Below are 15,967 nucleotides of genomic sequence, written 5' to 3' on the forward strand. Positions count from 1 at the left end.
GCAAGCTGCTCTCCATTGGCTTCCCCAGCTGTGACAAGACCTGTTGCTTCTCTGGACTTGAGCAAACTTCTGCAAACAAGTCACTGGCTCCCGTGTGAGAGCCCCTGCTCCTCTGATCTCGGCAGGTGTCCCCCTTCTCCCTTGTGGCCACCTTGCTGGTCAGTCTTACTTGTATTAGCATATTGGACACTGCTGTCCAGCTCAGATACTTCGTCATGCTCCACCAAGACGACAGCTCAGCTTCTGGGGCAAGGAGAAGGGAGCAGCAGGCAGATCAGAATCGGGCTGCCTGTGGAATAAAAGTAACTCACAGTAGTTTCATGGACAGTTGGGTGGGTCAGCAAATCCTTTCATTCTGTGTGTTTTCATCTTGTATAACATCTCTCTCTGGACAAGAAGAAACAGAGCACTCTGCATCATAGTTGCCTTAAAGATGCAAATTATTCTAATAGGCAATAAATTCTTACATAATGACTTTGATTTTTTATAAACCCTTTGTTGTGTTAAAGGGACAAGGAAAATCATTAGCCAAATTAATCAGTGTTCTGTGAGGGAAGCATAACGTGTAAGAGAAAAATGTCGGTCACCTTTCACAGTGGTAGTTACATTTTTCTGTAACAAGAAGTTGTCATGTTCTCATAGACGTTAGAGAATTTATCATTTTCAGAGGAGCATTGCGTGAGGTGGTGTAATATAGTGTGGGGGTGAAGAAAAGTAGTTTGGAACCGCATAAACTGGAAGTCAGTGTCTAAGTTGGTGGACTTTTGAAGTTATGTGAGCTCTGGGCCCTCAGTTTCCCTCACTGTAAAATGTGGATGATAGAGGTCATTGCAAAAGGTTGCTTTGAGAATTAAATGAAATGATGTGGGCCTAATGCGCAATGTAGTGCCTTGCATGTAAGAGCTCAGTTAAAAAATGTTAGTATCATCATCATTGATTAGATTTTCCATTAGACTGCGGAAGCCTGAAGCAGCTTGAGATGCAGTGTAATGCCAAGGAGTCGTGTGGATAAGACTGTATAGGAACAGCACGTGGAAGGCGTTAATTCTGCCTCCTGATATTTTCATCAAGCTTTTTCATGTTCCTCTTCTTTTCTCTTGATAGGAATGAATACTTCCAAAACCAAACTAGAACTCCAGAAACACCTGACAACATTAAGTAATCTGGAGCAAGCAACAATTTTTGAGGAGGTTCAGGTATGGTACGGCTTTTCAATTTCTAGAAGAAAAGAAAAGGCAAGCAGCTTACCTGTGAGAAATTATCTGTAAAAAAATCAGCAAACTGGTGTGTCACAACCCCAAGGAAATGGAGTTGAGTTCCTCTTAGTGCAGACTTTCACAGTCCCTGTAGAGGAGCCAGGTCAGAATTGTAGATTGAGATAAGGCCTTATCTTTCATGGTTAAAGTGACTAAAATATGGAAGCCTCTCATTTACAAGTTTGAAAGAAATATTTTATAAAGAAGGAAAGGAGGTTATCCAGTGTAAAGAACCTTGATCTGGGACCCAGGAGACTTTTCCACATATGCTCATCTGCTTGGTGGGAAACCTCTGCCAGCCCCTTCCCACTCCTGTTTCAGTTTAGTCAGTCCTATGTTAAGAGTAGAAGGAGATAGTGTTTTGTATGTGAACATTGTACATGAAATACAGCATAATTGCTCCTCCCCACCCCACCCCTAAATTTAGGTCATTTTATCACTTACATCTATGTAAATATCAAAACAAAACAACACAACACAAAAAAACCAAGCTTGGCAGCTTTCTGCATATATTCCTGGAAACTGATTCTTGTCCTTGCATTCTGAGGCAGCATAACTCAGGGGACTGCTCCATGCATGCTAGCATGCCTGTTGTCTGTTCATCGTGATCTTTAATGATTTCATCAAAAAATTCATGTCTGCCTTATATGAGGGGCATTTTCTATGGTTTTCTGGCTCTTTGCTAGAGAGAGCACATTAGAACAAAGAATAATTCTCTCTCTCTGTTTTTTTTTAATTTATTTGAGAGGGTCGGAGGAGCCAGGGGTTCTACCAATAGAGGGGTCACGAAACAAAACAAGAAGGCAAGCAACTCTGGATGATGAGCGCTTCTCTTCTCCCTTTTGGAATAAAGACTATAAAAATTATTCAAGGATTGTGTTTTTGTTTTTAATCATCTTAGAGTTCTCCTATTCCCTTATTTCCGTTCTACACTGGAATTAGTATGTATTTGTAGAAAGACAGCAGAGGAAAATTTTTTATTTCACCAATAGCCTAAGGGGTAATTTTCATATTTTTCCTTACCTCCCTCAGTTTGCTTTACACTTTCTTGTTTTCTTCTGAATCAATTTGAGAGACACCACTTTTTGTTTTTTTCTTGAAGGGTCTTTAGAGTTTGAAGTACACAATAATATAAGGCAAGTTTGATGTGTATTGTACTTGGAATTCAGAAATGTACAGAGGATTTGCTTCTAATTGTTAATGCATTTACAGTTGAAGCAAAGGCCTTTTCATCTAATGGCAGCCCACTTGCTGCTGTAGGGTTATGCAGTCATTTTGGGGAACTTCTTTCTTGTAAGCATAGTGGACGTACATCTTTTTCCTAATGTGAGTTTTCTCTTTTTTTTCTTAATAGGACTTGGTAGGTTTCCCCGAAAAGTCAGCGAATCAGTATAGGTAACATACAACAAAATAGTTTTCAGCAATGAGAAGTTACTAATGGATGTGATTCTGAGATTCTCTTTGACCCATACAAGTTTTTAGATATTCAATAGACTTTAAAGAACAGCAGATGATAAAGGTCTGCCTGGGGGAAAAAAGCTTTTTTAGCTATCCCATGAAAAACACATTCAGTAAATATCCTGGGGCCTCTATGTGTTATTTTAGAAGTCTCCGTAAATTTTTGTTTCATTTGAACACCAAAGAGAAATTATATTGGATTTAAAAAACGAGCTCATGCTTTCTGTTGCCTCATTGTAAGCATGACTCTTCCTTAAATGATGTGCATTTAACTTTGTACTTTTCTTCCAGTCGCTCTACTCACAGTTTTATTGAATTATTCCTCAATGACCATTCTTAGTCTTTATAAAAATCTTATAAATTTTTTTAAATTAAAACTTTTAGCTAGCACTGCCTGCTAGTATTTTTGAAATTTATACATTTTCAAAGAAGTCATGAATAAAAAGGTAGCTCTACAGTGTCAGATATCTACTTTAAACAGAATACTCATTATTTTCCTTTGTACAGTCTTTCCTGGAAGATTATTTATTTCTGATAAACTCCTGCAAGGGCAAATTTTCATAAGGAATTAATGGTATATAATTACTTAACTAGCCGTTAAACTATATATATCATACTCAGTGTTTATGTAAGTGAATGTTTACTGTATTTTTTTAAAAAAAGGCAACCCCAAGCAAAACTATAAGAAAAGCCATTAATAACTGTACAAATGATGCTATAGCTTATCACTGCTCTAATGGAGCTGATTTTGAGCAATCTGAGAGAGGTGCTTAATGCCAAATAGCCATATTAACCCTTTTGTTTATAAGAAGACTCCCGGCACGATGGAACTGCCCCCACTTTTTTTCCCCTGCTTTTAACCTTTATTCACTTAATGTTTCTTTTTTTATTTTAATACAATTTGATTGGTAATAATATTCACATACCATGTCATCATCCAAAGTGTAATCAGTGGCTCACAGGATAATCATATAGCTGTGCGTTCATCATCACAATCAACTTTTTTTTCTTTTTTGTGAGAAATAACATATATACAAAAAAAAAACAACAAATTTTCAAAGCACACCACAGCAATTAGTGGTAGAACAGATTCCAGAACCTGTCATGGGTTAATAGTCCACAATTTCAGATCTTCACCGTTTGCTGCTCCAAGACACAGGAGACCAAAAGAAATATCAGTATAATGATTCAGCAGTCATACCCATTTGTTAAGCCCTGCCTTCCCTATATAACTCCATGATCTCCTTTGATCTTTCTCCCACTCTGTAGGGTTCTTTGGACTATACCATTCTAACTTTTTCATGTTGGAAGGATCTGTCAATAATATGGGATAGTGGGATGGAATTAGTTGATATTCTAGAGAGGTAGGTCCCTCTGCGTTTTAGGACTTATCTGCCCTAGGAACCCATCTAAAAGTTGTAGGTTTCTGGGAAGCAATCCCAGCGCATAGAACCTTTGTACAATCTCATAGAAAGCCCTAGGTGTTATTCAGGGATGGCAAGAATGATTTCGTTTGGAGTTTGGCAAACTATGATAGGTAGCAATGTCCAACTGAAGCTTGCACAAGAGCAGCCTCCCGAATAGTCTTGACTCTATTTAAACTCTCTCAGCCACTGACACCTTATTTGTTATGCTTCTTTAACACCTTTTAGTCTGGATGGAGTTGTTGATCCCATGATACCAAACCAGACTCATCCCTTGGAGTCATCTTCCATGCCACCTGGGAGACAGACTTTCACCCCTGGGTGTTATGACTCATATAGGGGGAAGGGCAATGATTTCACTTGCAGTGTTGCGCTTAGAGAGAGTGAGGCCACATCTGAGCAACAAAAGAGGTCCTCCAGAAGTAACTCTTAGGCATACCTGTAGGGAGGCTAAGCTTCTCTGCTACCACATAAGCTTCATAAGAGCAAGCCTCAATATAGGAATGTTTGCATTTGCTTTGTATTTTTTTTATATTTAAAAAAATAAAATTAAATTAAAAAAAAAAAAGAGCAAGCCTCAAGATCCAGGGCTTGGTCTGTTGACTGAGGAGTCCCTCATGTATGACACCCTTTTTAAAAAATTAGGCATATTATCAAATAATATATTTAAAAAAACTAACAGGACATATGTGAAATAACCTCATGAGGCTCACTTTCTTCTCATGCTGGTCCTCTCCTGGCGAGGTGTGCCAAATCCAACCCCGTCTTCTTCAGTATGAGGAATTGCTCTCAGGACGAAGTAGGACAGATCAATAAAATGTCTCAAAGTCCAGTGCTCATAACCCAAATACATGATGAGCGTATTTCATGGAATGACTTAATTAAATTATGAGTAGTAGATTTATATTTGACAGGCATTTGAATAACATGAGGTTTTGCAAGTTTTTAAAGATTAATGAACAGAAGAGCCTTTTTCTCTTTGTGTTTAATAGATAACAGCTCAGTTGTTTTTTAAATTTTTTGTTAGGAGATGTAATTAGGATTTTACAGAAACATGGAGTCAGAATGGAGTGTCCCAGTGAGTGTTGTCCTTTTAAGTGGTTAATTTCCCAGCATTCTGGAACTGATCAGCCAGTGCTGGAAGTTCCTTTTTGAATTGCCTTCACAACCAATTTATCAACCCCTCATGGGAAAGTGGTTAAGAAACATGTAACAAAATTGGTTTTGTTACTTCACAGGCAATTAATGTTTCTATTTTTCTTTTTGAAAATTTCAGGTATACCATACATATAGAAAAATACACAAATCAATGGTGTATAGTTCAATGAAATCATAGAAAGGAAATAAACCTGTGCATCCAGCACCAAGATTCAGAAATAGAGCATTTTATTTTATTTTTTATTGGGGGAAAAAAACCCATAAATGCAAAAAAGCAAGAAATTTCAAAGCACACCACAACAATTAGTTATAGAATAGATTTCAGGGTTTGATGTGGGTAATAGTTCCATAACTTTAGGTTTTTTCCTTCTGGCTGCTCCAAGACACTGGAGACTAAAAGAAATATCGATATGATGATTCAGCAGTCATACTCATTTGTTAAATCCTACATTATCTTTTATAACTCCACTTTCTCCTTTCATCTTTTTTTATTGATATATATTCACACACCATGTAATCCTCCAAGGTGTACAATCAGTGGTTCACAATATCATCATATGTCTGTGCATTTATCATCACAATCGCCTTTTTTTTCCTTTTTTGTGAAAAATAACATATTTATAAAAAAGCAATAAATTTCAAAGCACAGCACAACAATTAGTTGTAGAATAGATATCAGAGTTTGGTATGGGTTATAACTCCACAATTTTAGGTTTTTATTTCTAGCTGCTCTGAAATACTGGAGACTAAAAGAAATATTAATATAATGATTCAGCAATCATACTCGTTTGTTAAACCCTACCTTCTCTGTATAACTCCACCATCACCTTTGATCTTTCTCCCATTCTTTAGGGGTTTTGGGGCAATGTCCAAGAAATAGAGGATTTTTAGCTCCCCCAAAGACACCCCACCCCGTTGTGTCCCACAGTCATTACTGTCCCCAGTTAACTGTCATCCTCAATTTGACTAGCAAATTAATTTTGACTGCAAAATTATGTCACCCACTTGAGTTTTCATTATATTCCTCAGAGTTGCCTCTCTGACTAATAAATGCTTATAAAATAAATCACCTTTAAGAATGAGTTGCCACTGTAGAGGATATTGAAGTCATATGGGGGGCTGTTCTTAAGGAGATGCCACCTTGCTAATCTTTTGAACTCTACTGGACAGCCTTTAATCACGCTGCAGTATTATTTTAAGGAGCGATGTGTTTCTTGACCTTGTTTTTACATAAATTTACATTAAAAATTTCTCTTCTTTAGTGACTTTCCATATGATGTTTAAAGAGCTTTGCAGTAGTCCCTGGTTCTTGGCTTCAATTTAAAAAATATATATTTTTATTGAGAAATCTCCAAACACATATAGTCCAGCCATATTATACAATCAGTGGCTCACAATATCATCACATAGTTGTATTCTTCACCATGATTATTTATAGAACATTTGCATTACTTCAGAAAAAGAAATAAAGAACTCATTCATCCCATATCTCTTACCCCTCCCTCTCATTGACCAACAGTATTTCAGTCTACCCGTTTTTTTACCCTTTATCTCCCCCTATTATTTATTTATTTTTTATCTTTTTTTTTTAAGTTTTCTGTCCATGCCCTATATAAAAGGAGCATCAGACACAAGGTTTTCATAATCACACAGTCACATTGTGAAAACTATATAGTTATAGCAGATATAAGTTTTACAGGGGTGAGCCCAAAGATTGAAGGCTCAGTCTATTGAATTGGTTGTCCCCATTGCTTGTGAGAATATCAAGAATTCCTCAGATGGGAAAGTTGAATATTTCCCCCTTTCTCTCCAGTCCCCCATGGGGACTTTGAAAATACTTTTTTGTTCTTTTTGGCTTCAATTTTTAAAGACAAGAAAGCATTGTAGTACTGTTTGCCCAGTTGTATTCTCATTTTATGCCTATTTTAGTTTTTTTCATGTATATTTAGCGAAGAAAAATGTAATAATAATGGTCCTCTTTTATTACTATATTGCTGAGTGCAGCTACTTTTGACTATTTTGAAATAAGTTATCATGGTGAGTTTTTCCAAGCAAAATACACATTTTCTCATGAGGGTAGCACAAAGGGTTAATCAAAGAAGCAGGAGAGGCTCAACCCTCAGACTGCTGCACCTGCTCGGTTTTCTCCTCTTGTAATTCTTACCTTCTCTTTCCTGGACTTCAGACAGCTGCCAATCTGCAACCTTGTTGGGAATCTAACAGCCTTAAGTTGGTATTGGAGCCCTTGACTGTTCCTTTCCTGTTTTGAGGATTCAGTAGAACCTTATCTGGAAAAATCCACTTTTGTTTGATTTAACCTATGCGAAATTATATTAGGTCAGGGTTCATGGCCTGGAGTTTAGATTAAGAGCCTCTGCCTTAGCCTTTAAAACATTTAATCCTTAAGTATGAAATTTGAAAGGACAGGAAGTCTTCAATGAAAACAATCCCTTCTCATCATTTAATATCCACTTCTTGAGTAACAGGAGCAGCATAGCTTTTAAAATGATCTTTTCTTTAAGAAAGGGAATGACAGAGGTCCTGCTTAGTGCTATCATTGCTTCTAATGTCTGTGACATGAGGGGTAAGACCACTATGTGTTCCTTAGTTAGATGGGGAAGCAGTTTGCTAAGACTCAGGTAATTGTGTGATTGGTCCCTTTATTACACTCCCACTTTGTTTTGAAGGGGAGGTAGAGTTTTGGAGTAGGAAGAGAGGAGGACCGAGGAAATGGATGATTACCAAGAATGAAGATATGTTTCTACAGTTTATAGACTTAGAAACTTTCTGTATCTCCAAGGTGATTCAGTTTTTTTCCTTCATATTAAGAGAAAATGATACATTGAATTAGATGGTTTTTAAAAAAATGACTCTGAAATCCAAAGAATTTCATGCATACTCCTCATTTTAACAGATGAGGAAGCTCAGATTAAATGCTTTGCCTTTGGTCACCCATTTAGACAGCAGGTAGAATCTAGATGTGTGGATTTCTAGTACACTGTGCTTTGTCACCACCCTGTCTGGAAGAAGATGAAAAAAAGAAAAGGTGTAGAGAAAAATTAAAAGGAAAGAAAAAAATGAGTGGCATAGCACGAATGTTTTTTGTGGAAGTTCTTGTCTTGGGCTTCCACAGAATGCTTCGTGGCTACCATGTTTACACTGGAATCGTGGCCCTGTATCCAGCTGGAGTCTTTCTTTGAATTTCCTAACCATGAGAGTGTATAAACTCTTCATTATGGCTCTTGACTTTGGGTATTTACACAAACTTTGATATTTTCTTCTGTTTTCAAAGCTGCTTATTAAACATTTTTACTCTGCCTCCATCTGATGTTAAGTATTTATTTTAGTTATAAGGATATCGGCGATCAGAAGCTAAATTTGGCTCAGTGCCCCAGTGTCTGTCCTTTTCTGAAGTTTTCTATACTTTTAGGCTCACTGATACCCCCTAGTGAGATGATTGGGTAAAAGCATGAATTTAGTGGATGGTTGGAAGTTAGTATTTCCAAGGAAATGGTTCACCAATTTGGTTGACAAAAATAAATGTAATATATTCTGGTTTTTGTTTTTGTTTTGTTTTTTTAAGAAATTGAGACCGAGAAATGAGCAACGAGAGAATGAATTAATCATTTCTTTCCTGAGATGTTTATATGAAGAGAAACAAAAAGATCATGTCCATATTGGAGAGATGAAACAGGTATGGCATTTTTCTCTCTTCTCATAATTTTCACCAGGACATCCTATAAACAGAGTGTTGAAGCTTTTGTGGAACTCTGAAACTTCTTTTGTCCCTGTGTTTTATTTACATTTGTTAAACATAGAAAAAATTGGGAATGTTTGAATTGTGCTTGGAGGAAGTTTCTGTCCACATCACAGTGGGAATGGAGCAGGTACTTTGGTAAGAAAACTGGCTTAGAGTGCCACCACCTAAGCACACTGTACCACCAGCTAAGTGACATGCAGGGAGCTGGTCTCTGCCCCCTCATCTTCCTTTCATAAAATGGGATGACATTGTACATTGGCCTTTGGAATTGCATAAAGTACCTGCAAGTTCCTATAATCAAATAGAGTGTTAGAAAGTCTGACTTATCTACTGGTTAAATGTAGAATTTTTATTAATTCTATTTTGCTGTATTTAGCTTTCCTGCCTATGGGATACTATGTCACAGGGTGGGTCTACCTGCAAATCTCTCTTTTTGAAGAGCTTCAAGTTTGGAATTCAGTATGCACAGTGCCAGAGGCCATTCTTCCTGTCTTTCAGACTTCATATGGGTGAATTCATAATATGTCATTATAGCTTCAAATTTCAAAACATACATGTTTTTAATCGACTAAGGCTACCTGTTGAGATTCATTAATAGGTTCGTACTCTTATTTTTAGCTACCTAATAATTTAACCACATAAATTTCATTACCTTCATGTTTTTCCTGAAGATTCTTATAGCCTTTGAAAATATGTTATGACTTGACGTAGACAGAGGTAGAACCATGGCTTTGACAGTGAACTTCTCTGGCCACCAGCCCTGCAAAACTGTACAGAAGAAAGTGAGTGCATACCTCCAGCACTGTGCTGCTCAGAGTCAGTGGTGATATTATACATACTTTTCAAAGACTAAAATGATGGTGTTGGAGAAATGTCAGAGGAATCATTTTTCAATTAGAAAAAACACCTGAATGAATCCTTTGATTTTATAGAAAGAGAATTCCATTTGGGCAAAGATCTGTATGCTAATTATGGTGTCATATTTTCGTTAATGTACGTCTGTTTTTATTTACAGAGGAGGTACAAAAATTAACATTAACTGTTATTTATAAATATTTGTGTACCAGATATAGATCTAAGTGATTTGCATGAATTATTCCACTTATTCAATAACAACTTTTTGAGGTAGGTGATATAATACCCATTTAGAGACAAAGAAATTGAGAAAAGAGATTAAGCAGTTTGGTAGTAAGTGGCTAGTAAGTCCAAATACAGGCATACCTCATAAATATTGTGGGTTCTAGACCACCATAATAGAGCAAATATCACATTAAAGAGATTCACATGATTTTTTTTGTTTCTCAGTGCATTTGAAAGTTATGTTTACTCTATACTGTAGTCTGTTAAGTGTGCAATAGCATTACGTCTAAAAAAAATCAGTGTACATACTTTAATTAAAATGTGACACAAAGGCACAAAATGAGAACATGCTGTTGGCAATATGGTACTGATAGGCTTGCTTAATGAAGGTTTGCCACGCACCTTCAGTTTATAAAAAAGTGCAGTATCTGCGAAGCACAATAAAATGAGGTATGCACGTACATTATCTTAATCATGTGCTGTCTTTTTTTTTTAAGGAGCTTAGCAAAACTTAATGTTATGTAACTTTCTTATTGATTAGCCTGTAGATAAGTTTTTCTTTTTCCCTAACATTTTTTTGTACATAAGAAAGAGTTGAAAGAATTATGTTGAATACTCATGTACCCACCACGTATCTGGATATTAGGTTTTTAACATTTTGTTATGTTTGCTTTATCACATGCCTTTAATTCTATCTTATTTTTTTTATGCATTTCATAGTAAGCTTCTGATATCAGTACTCTTTATCCCTAAATGCTTTAGTTTGCATATTAATAACTAGGATTAAAAAGTTTGGTTTTTTAAAGACAGAATTTACATACAGTAAGCTACATAGATCCTTAGTATACCAATTTTGAGGAATGTGTACATTCATGTAGTTCAGCCTCTCCCAAGATAGAGCATCTCCATTACAACAGAGGTACCCACATCCCCTTCCTGGCTGTCCTTGCCCACACATCTCCCCTGATATGCCCAGGCAAACATTTTTTTGTTTTGTTTTGTTTTTGCTATAGATTAGTTTTTCCCTTTTTAGGACTTCTTATAAATGGAATCTTATAGTATGTTCTCTTTCAGTTCTGGCTTCTGTCATTCAGCATAAGGTCTTTGAAAGGTTTAGGAGGCGAAAGGGTGAGAAAGAAGGACGGTAGACCGGGAAATTTAAAGCGGGTGGGCTTATTTCTGTGCTCCCGGGCTGAGCTCACCAGATCCAAGATGGAGGGAGGTGAGTCAGCGCCTGGGTGATGGCGTGGGCAGTTTTTAAGCAAGGGGGTCAGGTGATGTCCTGAAGGGGCGGTTCTCCAGAAGTCAGGTGTCCAGAAGGGGCAGTTCCAGAAGCCATGTAGGGAGGGGCGACACAGCCTCCACAGCTCCGGTTGCAGTTCTTTTCCCCGTTCCCCTGACCTAACAGTCTTGTCAATAGTTTGTGCTTTTTTCTCCCCATGTTTTATACCACAGTCTGTTTATTCATTCTACTGTTGATGGACAGCTTAGCTGCTATCAGTTTCTGGATTTTATGAATAAAGCTACTAGTTCATATGTTTCGACACCACAAATAAGATGGGTTCTGAACTGAAAACTTTGGTATAACATTGGAATTTAAAACTTGGCTCCAAACTTTTGTGCGTACAATTCACCCAGATAATGAGGGCTGGGAAATATGGAGATTGCAGTATAATTCACTATAGACTCCCCAAATTAGAAATTTTTATGTAAGAATCACCCTCATCTTCAAAGGAGAAGATTCTAAATGTTTGTTTTAAGGTAAACATGAAATGTTTTCCTAGTGTGAATTATGCTTTGGGGATTCCATATTATAACATTAAACAGAAAAGAATCTTTTTGGATGTAGAAGAGAGCAGTAGTAGTATTGAACTAAGTGTACAGAAATTCTTATGGCCTGAAGGAAAATAAGTGGAGTTTTTCTTCTGTCTGTGGAGAATCTACTAAATGATGCCACTTAAAAAAACCGTTTGGCCAGAACTTTCTCTGTATGTCAAAGAAGTTTGCTTCTGTTTTATGAAACCTTTAATTGTGAATTTTAAAGCAAGTCCACAGTGTCTTAACTTTGTGAGTGAACTGACATTTTGTGGAAAGTAGGGCCCTGCAGGCCCTTTGTGGACAATTCCATTTGCTCTGGAGGCTGTCTCAAGTCTGGACAGGCTCTTATTGTTGGTAAAGGATTGCAGAGGGCAAATTGCAACTAGTAGACCCCCTACGCTGGTGCATATGCTTAGCAAGCACTTAGTCAATATTTGTGAATAGAATCTCTCTATGTTACCTATGTTTCTCATAGGACTCCTGGAAATCATTGCCCATTTACTCACTCTTCAGCAAACTGGCATTGTGTCCAGCAGATGCTCAATACTCTGGACATACTAAGGATTGAAGGGATTTCTAAGCGAGTAGTCATTCTTTTAATGCAGATTCTAATCCTCATGTATATATTTGAGTACTTCCTGTGTATTTTCGTACATAATAAAACTGTGGGTGATTGTACAAAGCAGATTGTAGCCCTGATAAGAATCTTTTCTTTCTCTCTTTTATCCTTGAAATATTATCCATGTATAGTAATCACCAGTGAATTAGGATTTCATTAGTTCGAAGAGCATATAGGGTCTTTGGTTAGCAAATAACGGAATGAAAACTATAATGCTCAATCTCAATAAGAATCAGGAAAGGCAGATTAAAATAAGAGACCATTTCATACTCATCAGATTGGCAAAAAACTTTTAAAAACCTGACAATACTATGTATTATGGGTTGAATTGTGCCCTAAAAGATACATTCAAGTTCCAAACCTTGTCCTGTGAATATAATCCTATTTGGAGAGGGTATCTTTGAAGATGCGATTAGTTAAGGGGTGGACCCTAATCCAGTGTGACTGGTGTTCTTATAAGAAAGAGAGAGAAGAGGCCATAAGCAGACAGAGGCAGATGCATCTACCAGCCAAGGAATACCAGGGATTGACAGCAACACCGAAGTTAGAAGAGGCAAGGAAGGGTTCTCCCCTACTACAGACTTCAGGGGGATCATAGTTCTGCTGATACCTTGATTTCTGACTTACAGCCTACAGAACTGTGAGACTATACATTTCTGTTGTTTTTAAATTACCCAGTTTGCAGTACTTTGTTACAGGAGCTTAGGAAACCAAGATGCTACACATAGGCAAACACCCATGTACTGCTGCTGGGAGTAAGAACTGGTGCATTCAGGATAGCAACTTGACAGTATCTGGTATAGCAGGAGATACTTGAACCCAATGACCTAGCAAGGACGTTTCTAATTACTCTGAACAAAAAAATTCATGTGTGTCTGTAAGGAGATGACATGCGGAAGAGGTCACTGCGGTTTTGATTATGAAAGCAAAAAAAAACCAAAGAAAAATAAAGGGCTAATAACAGGAACATGAATAAATTGTGTTGTAATGAATCAGTGAAACACTGTACTCTTAAACGAGTGAACTAAAGAATATCTGTCAACATGACCAGTCTCCTAAACAACACCGAAAGGAAAAAAAAAAAGCTAATTAGAGCAGGATATTTACAATATGAAGCCATTCATTTAAAGTTTCACCTACTTGTAAGCCAGTATATATGTTTTATGGGTACATACATATACGTAAAAGTACAAAATATGAATTGATGTGATGAACACCAGCTTCAGGAGAGTGGTTATTTCCACACGTGGAGTGAGGAAGGAAGGTTTCCAAGAGGCTTCAAAGGCGACTCTAATGTCTGTCTCTTATTAAAAGTAGGATGCAAATAGAGGAGTTAATAGTCATGATAGCTGATACTTACCAAGTACCAGGTATATTCTGAGCTCATTATTCGTTTAAATTTATTTAAATCTCACAACAGTTGTGTGAGGAACTCTCCTTGTGCGCTTGAGTCTGCAGGTGGAGGAACTGAGAGGGACAGCGCTATTAACTCTCCCCGACCACACAGCTAGGAAGCAGCCAAGCAAGCCTTTCACCTGGGCAGGCAGCTACCGAGCCCATGTGCCCTTCTGTTCTCAACACCCAGCAAAACGTTAACTTTTCCAAAGCCGGTGGTGGGCACAGAGGTATTTGCTGTACGCGTGTCTATCCTTTTCTGTATGCTTAGACTATTCAACAACAACAACAAAGAATCTATCAGTGTTTAGAATGCTGACGGAGATTTGTTTGTGAGCTTCTCTAACAAAGTCCCTGTCTAGGAGAAACCAGTCAGGTGATTGCTTTAGTGACCATCAAAGGTCAAATCTCCATTATGTTTTCAGTTTCGTATTGTGGGCTGTTAAGAGAGAGAGATTGGGGTTAGAAGAGCATGAAGGGAATGATGAAAACAACAGAAGTAAGAGGAAGGAAAAAGAAGAGAAGGCAGATTAGCATAGGCAAATGTATTCTTCATTTGATAAACTCACATTATCTCACACTCTGAAATGCTCCAAAAAGTATGCTACTGTTTTATCTTGAAAAGCTAATAACGACTGCCTTTGTACCAGGTGCGGTGTCCAATACTCTGCAGACTTTACCTCCTTTAGTCTCACAAGACAGTATTATGAATTAAACCTGTTTTTTGGCCTCAGTTTACAAAGAGGAAATTGAAGCTCAGAGAAAGTAACTAGCACAAGGTCGCAGTTACTAAATGACAGGTATGTGGTCGGACTCCAAAGCCTGAGCTCTCACCTACTTCGTAGACCAGCTGGTTTCAAAGCACCTCTCCTCATTTTGTTTGGGATAATCAGAGCAACTCTTGGAAGGCAAAGTTATTTCCTGGACTTGTAGCTAAGGCGCTAAGGAGCAAATGAATCACAATCAGAAATCAACGCCTAGTGTGAAAAAGATGCACCTAGAGATTTTTCATTCCCTTAAGAAGGAAGGAATAAAGAAAGGTGTAATTAACTTCTCATTGTTTCACTTTTTTAGGCATCACAGATGGCAACTGAGAGTATTGGAAGTGAATTACCACCTAGCGCCCCTCGATTTAGGCTAGATATGCTGAAAAACAAAGCGAAGAGATCTTTAACGGAGTCTTTAGAAAATATTTTGTCCCGGGTAAGTTGTCTAAGTTTTATTGATTTAGGTTAAATCGCTTTTTAAAGAGAGAGTAAAGTTCAGTATTATGCTTTTATTCTATTAGTATTCAGCATAAAGTAAAAAACTGTGAAACCTTTTTTATATCTTCAGCCTTAGGGCAATGTTATTTTAAAAAAAACATTTTTTAGAGAGTTTTAGGTTTACAGAAAAATCATACAGAAAATATAAAGTAAATACAAATCCCCTATGTCTTCCTCCCCTTGCCCTTGTTAGCACTTTGCATTTGTGTGGTACCTCTGCTATCATTGATGAAAGAATACTAATAATTGTGCCGTAAACTACAGTCCATAGTTTACTTTAGGGTTCACTGTGTTGTACAGTCCTATAAATTAAAAAAAATTATTCTAAAAACATATATAAGATGCATACTATATTAAATGTAAATGTCATTTGCATTTGAAATTTAGTTTTTAACTTGGCCTAGGTTAAAAAGTTTTTTTCCACATTTGTGTTATATTCTACAGAATGCTGTTCATCAGCCAGTCCCTATAAAGAGCATGGATTAGATGTGCTGAATCGTGGATTCCTGTCTCCCAAGTGTCACTACATACAACTTAAAATAGCTGCTGTTTTCATGTGGCTGGAAAACTTTTAGTGGGTGTCAGTAAATTATGGCCCATGAGCTGAAACCCACCCACTGCCTGTTTATGTAAATGAAGTTTTATTGAAACACAGCCACGATCATCTATCTGTTGTCTAAGGCTGTTTTTGTGTAGAGTTGAGTTGTTGCCAGAGACACTATATGGCCCAAAGT

General features: G+C 37.2%; 1 protein-coding gene across 3 annotated transcripts in view; it reads left to right on the top strand.

Moving 5' to 3' along the window:
- TBC1D1 (TBC1 domain family member 1) overlaps positions 1-15,967 on the top strand; it is a 246,463-nt gene that overhangs the window by 132,147 nt on the left and 98,349 nt on the right. For all 3 annotated transcript variants that reach the window (XM_077136587.1, XM_077136588.1, XM_077136590.1), the window contains 3 exons: positions 1,105-1,196; positions 8,880-8,990; positions 15,043-15,171. In XM_077136587.1, coding sequence (XP_076992702.1) covers positions 1,105-1,196; positions 8,880-8,990; positions 15,043-15,171 — 332 coding nt within the window. The remainder of the gene's footprint in view (positions 1-1,104; positions 1,197-8,879; positions 8,991-15,042; positions 15,172-15,967) is intronic.

The sequence above is a fragment of the Tamandua tetradactyla genome, chromosome 19, assembly GCF_023851605.1.
Source record: "Tamandua tetradactyla isolate mTamTet1 chromosome 19, mTamTet1.pri, whole genome shotgun sequence".
Lineage (NCBI taxonomy): Eukaryota > Metazoa > Chordata > Mammalia > Pilosa > Myrmecophagidae > Tamandua > Tamandua tetradactyla.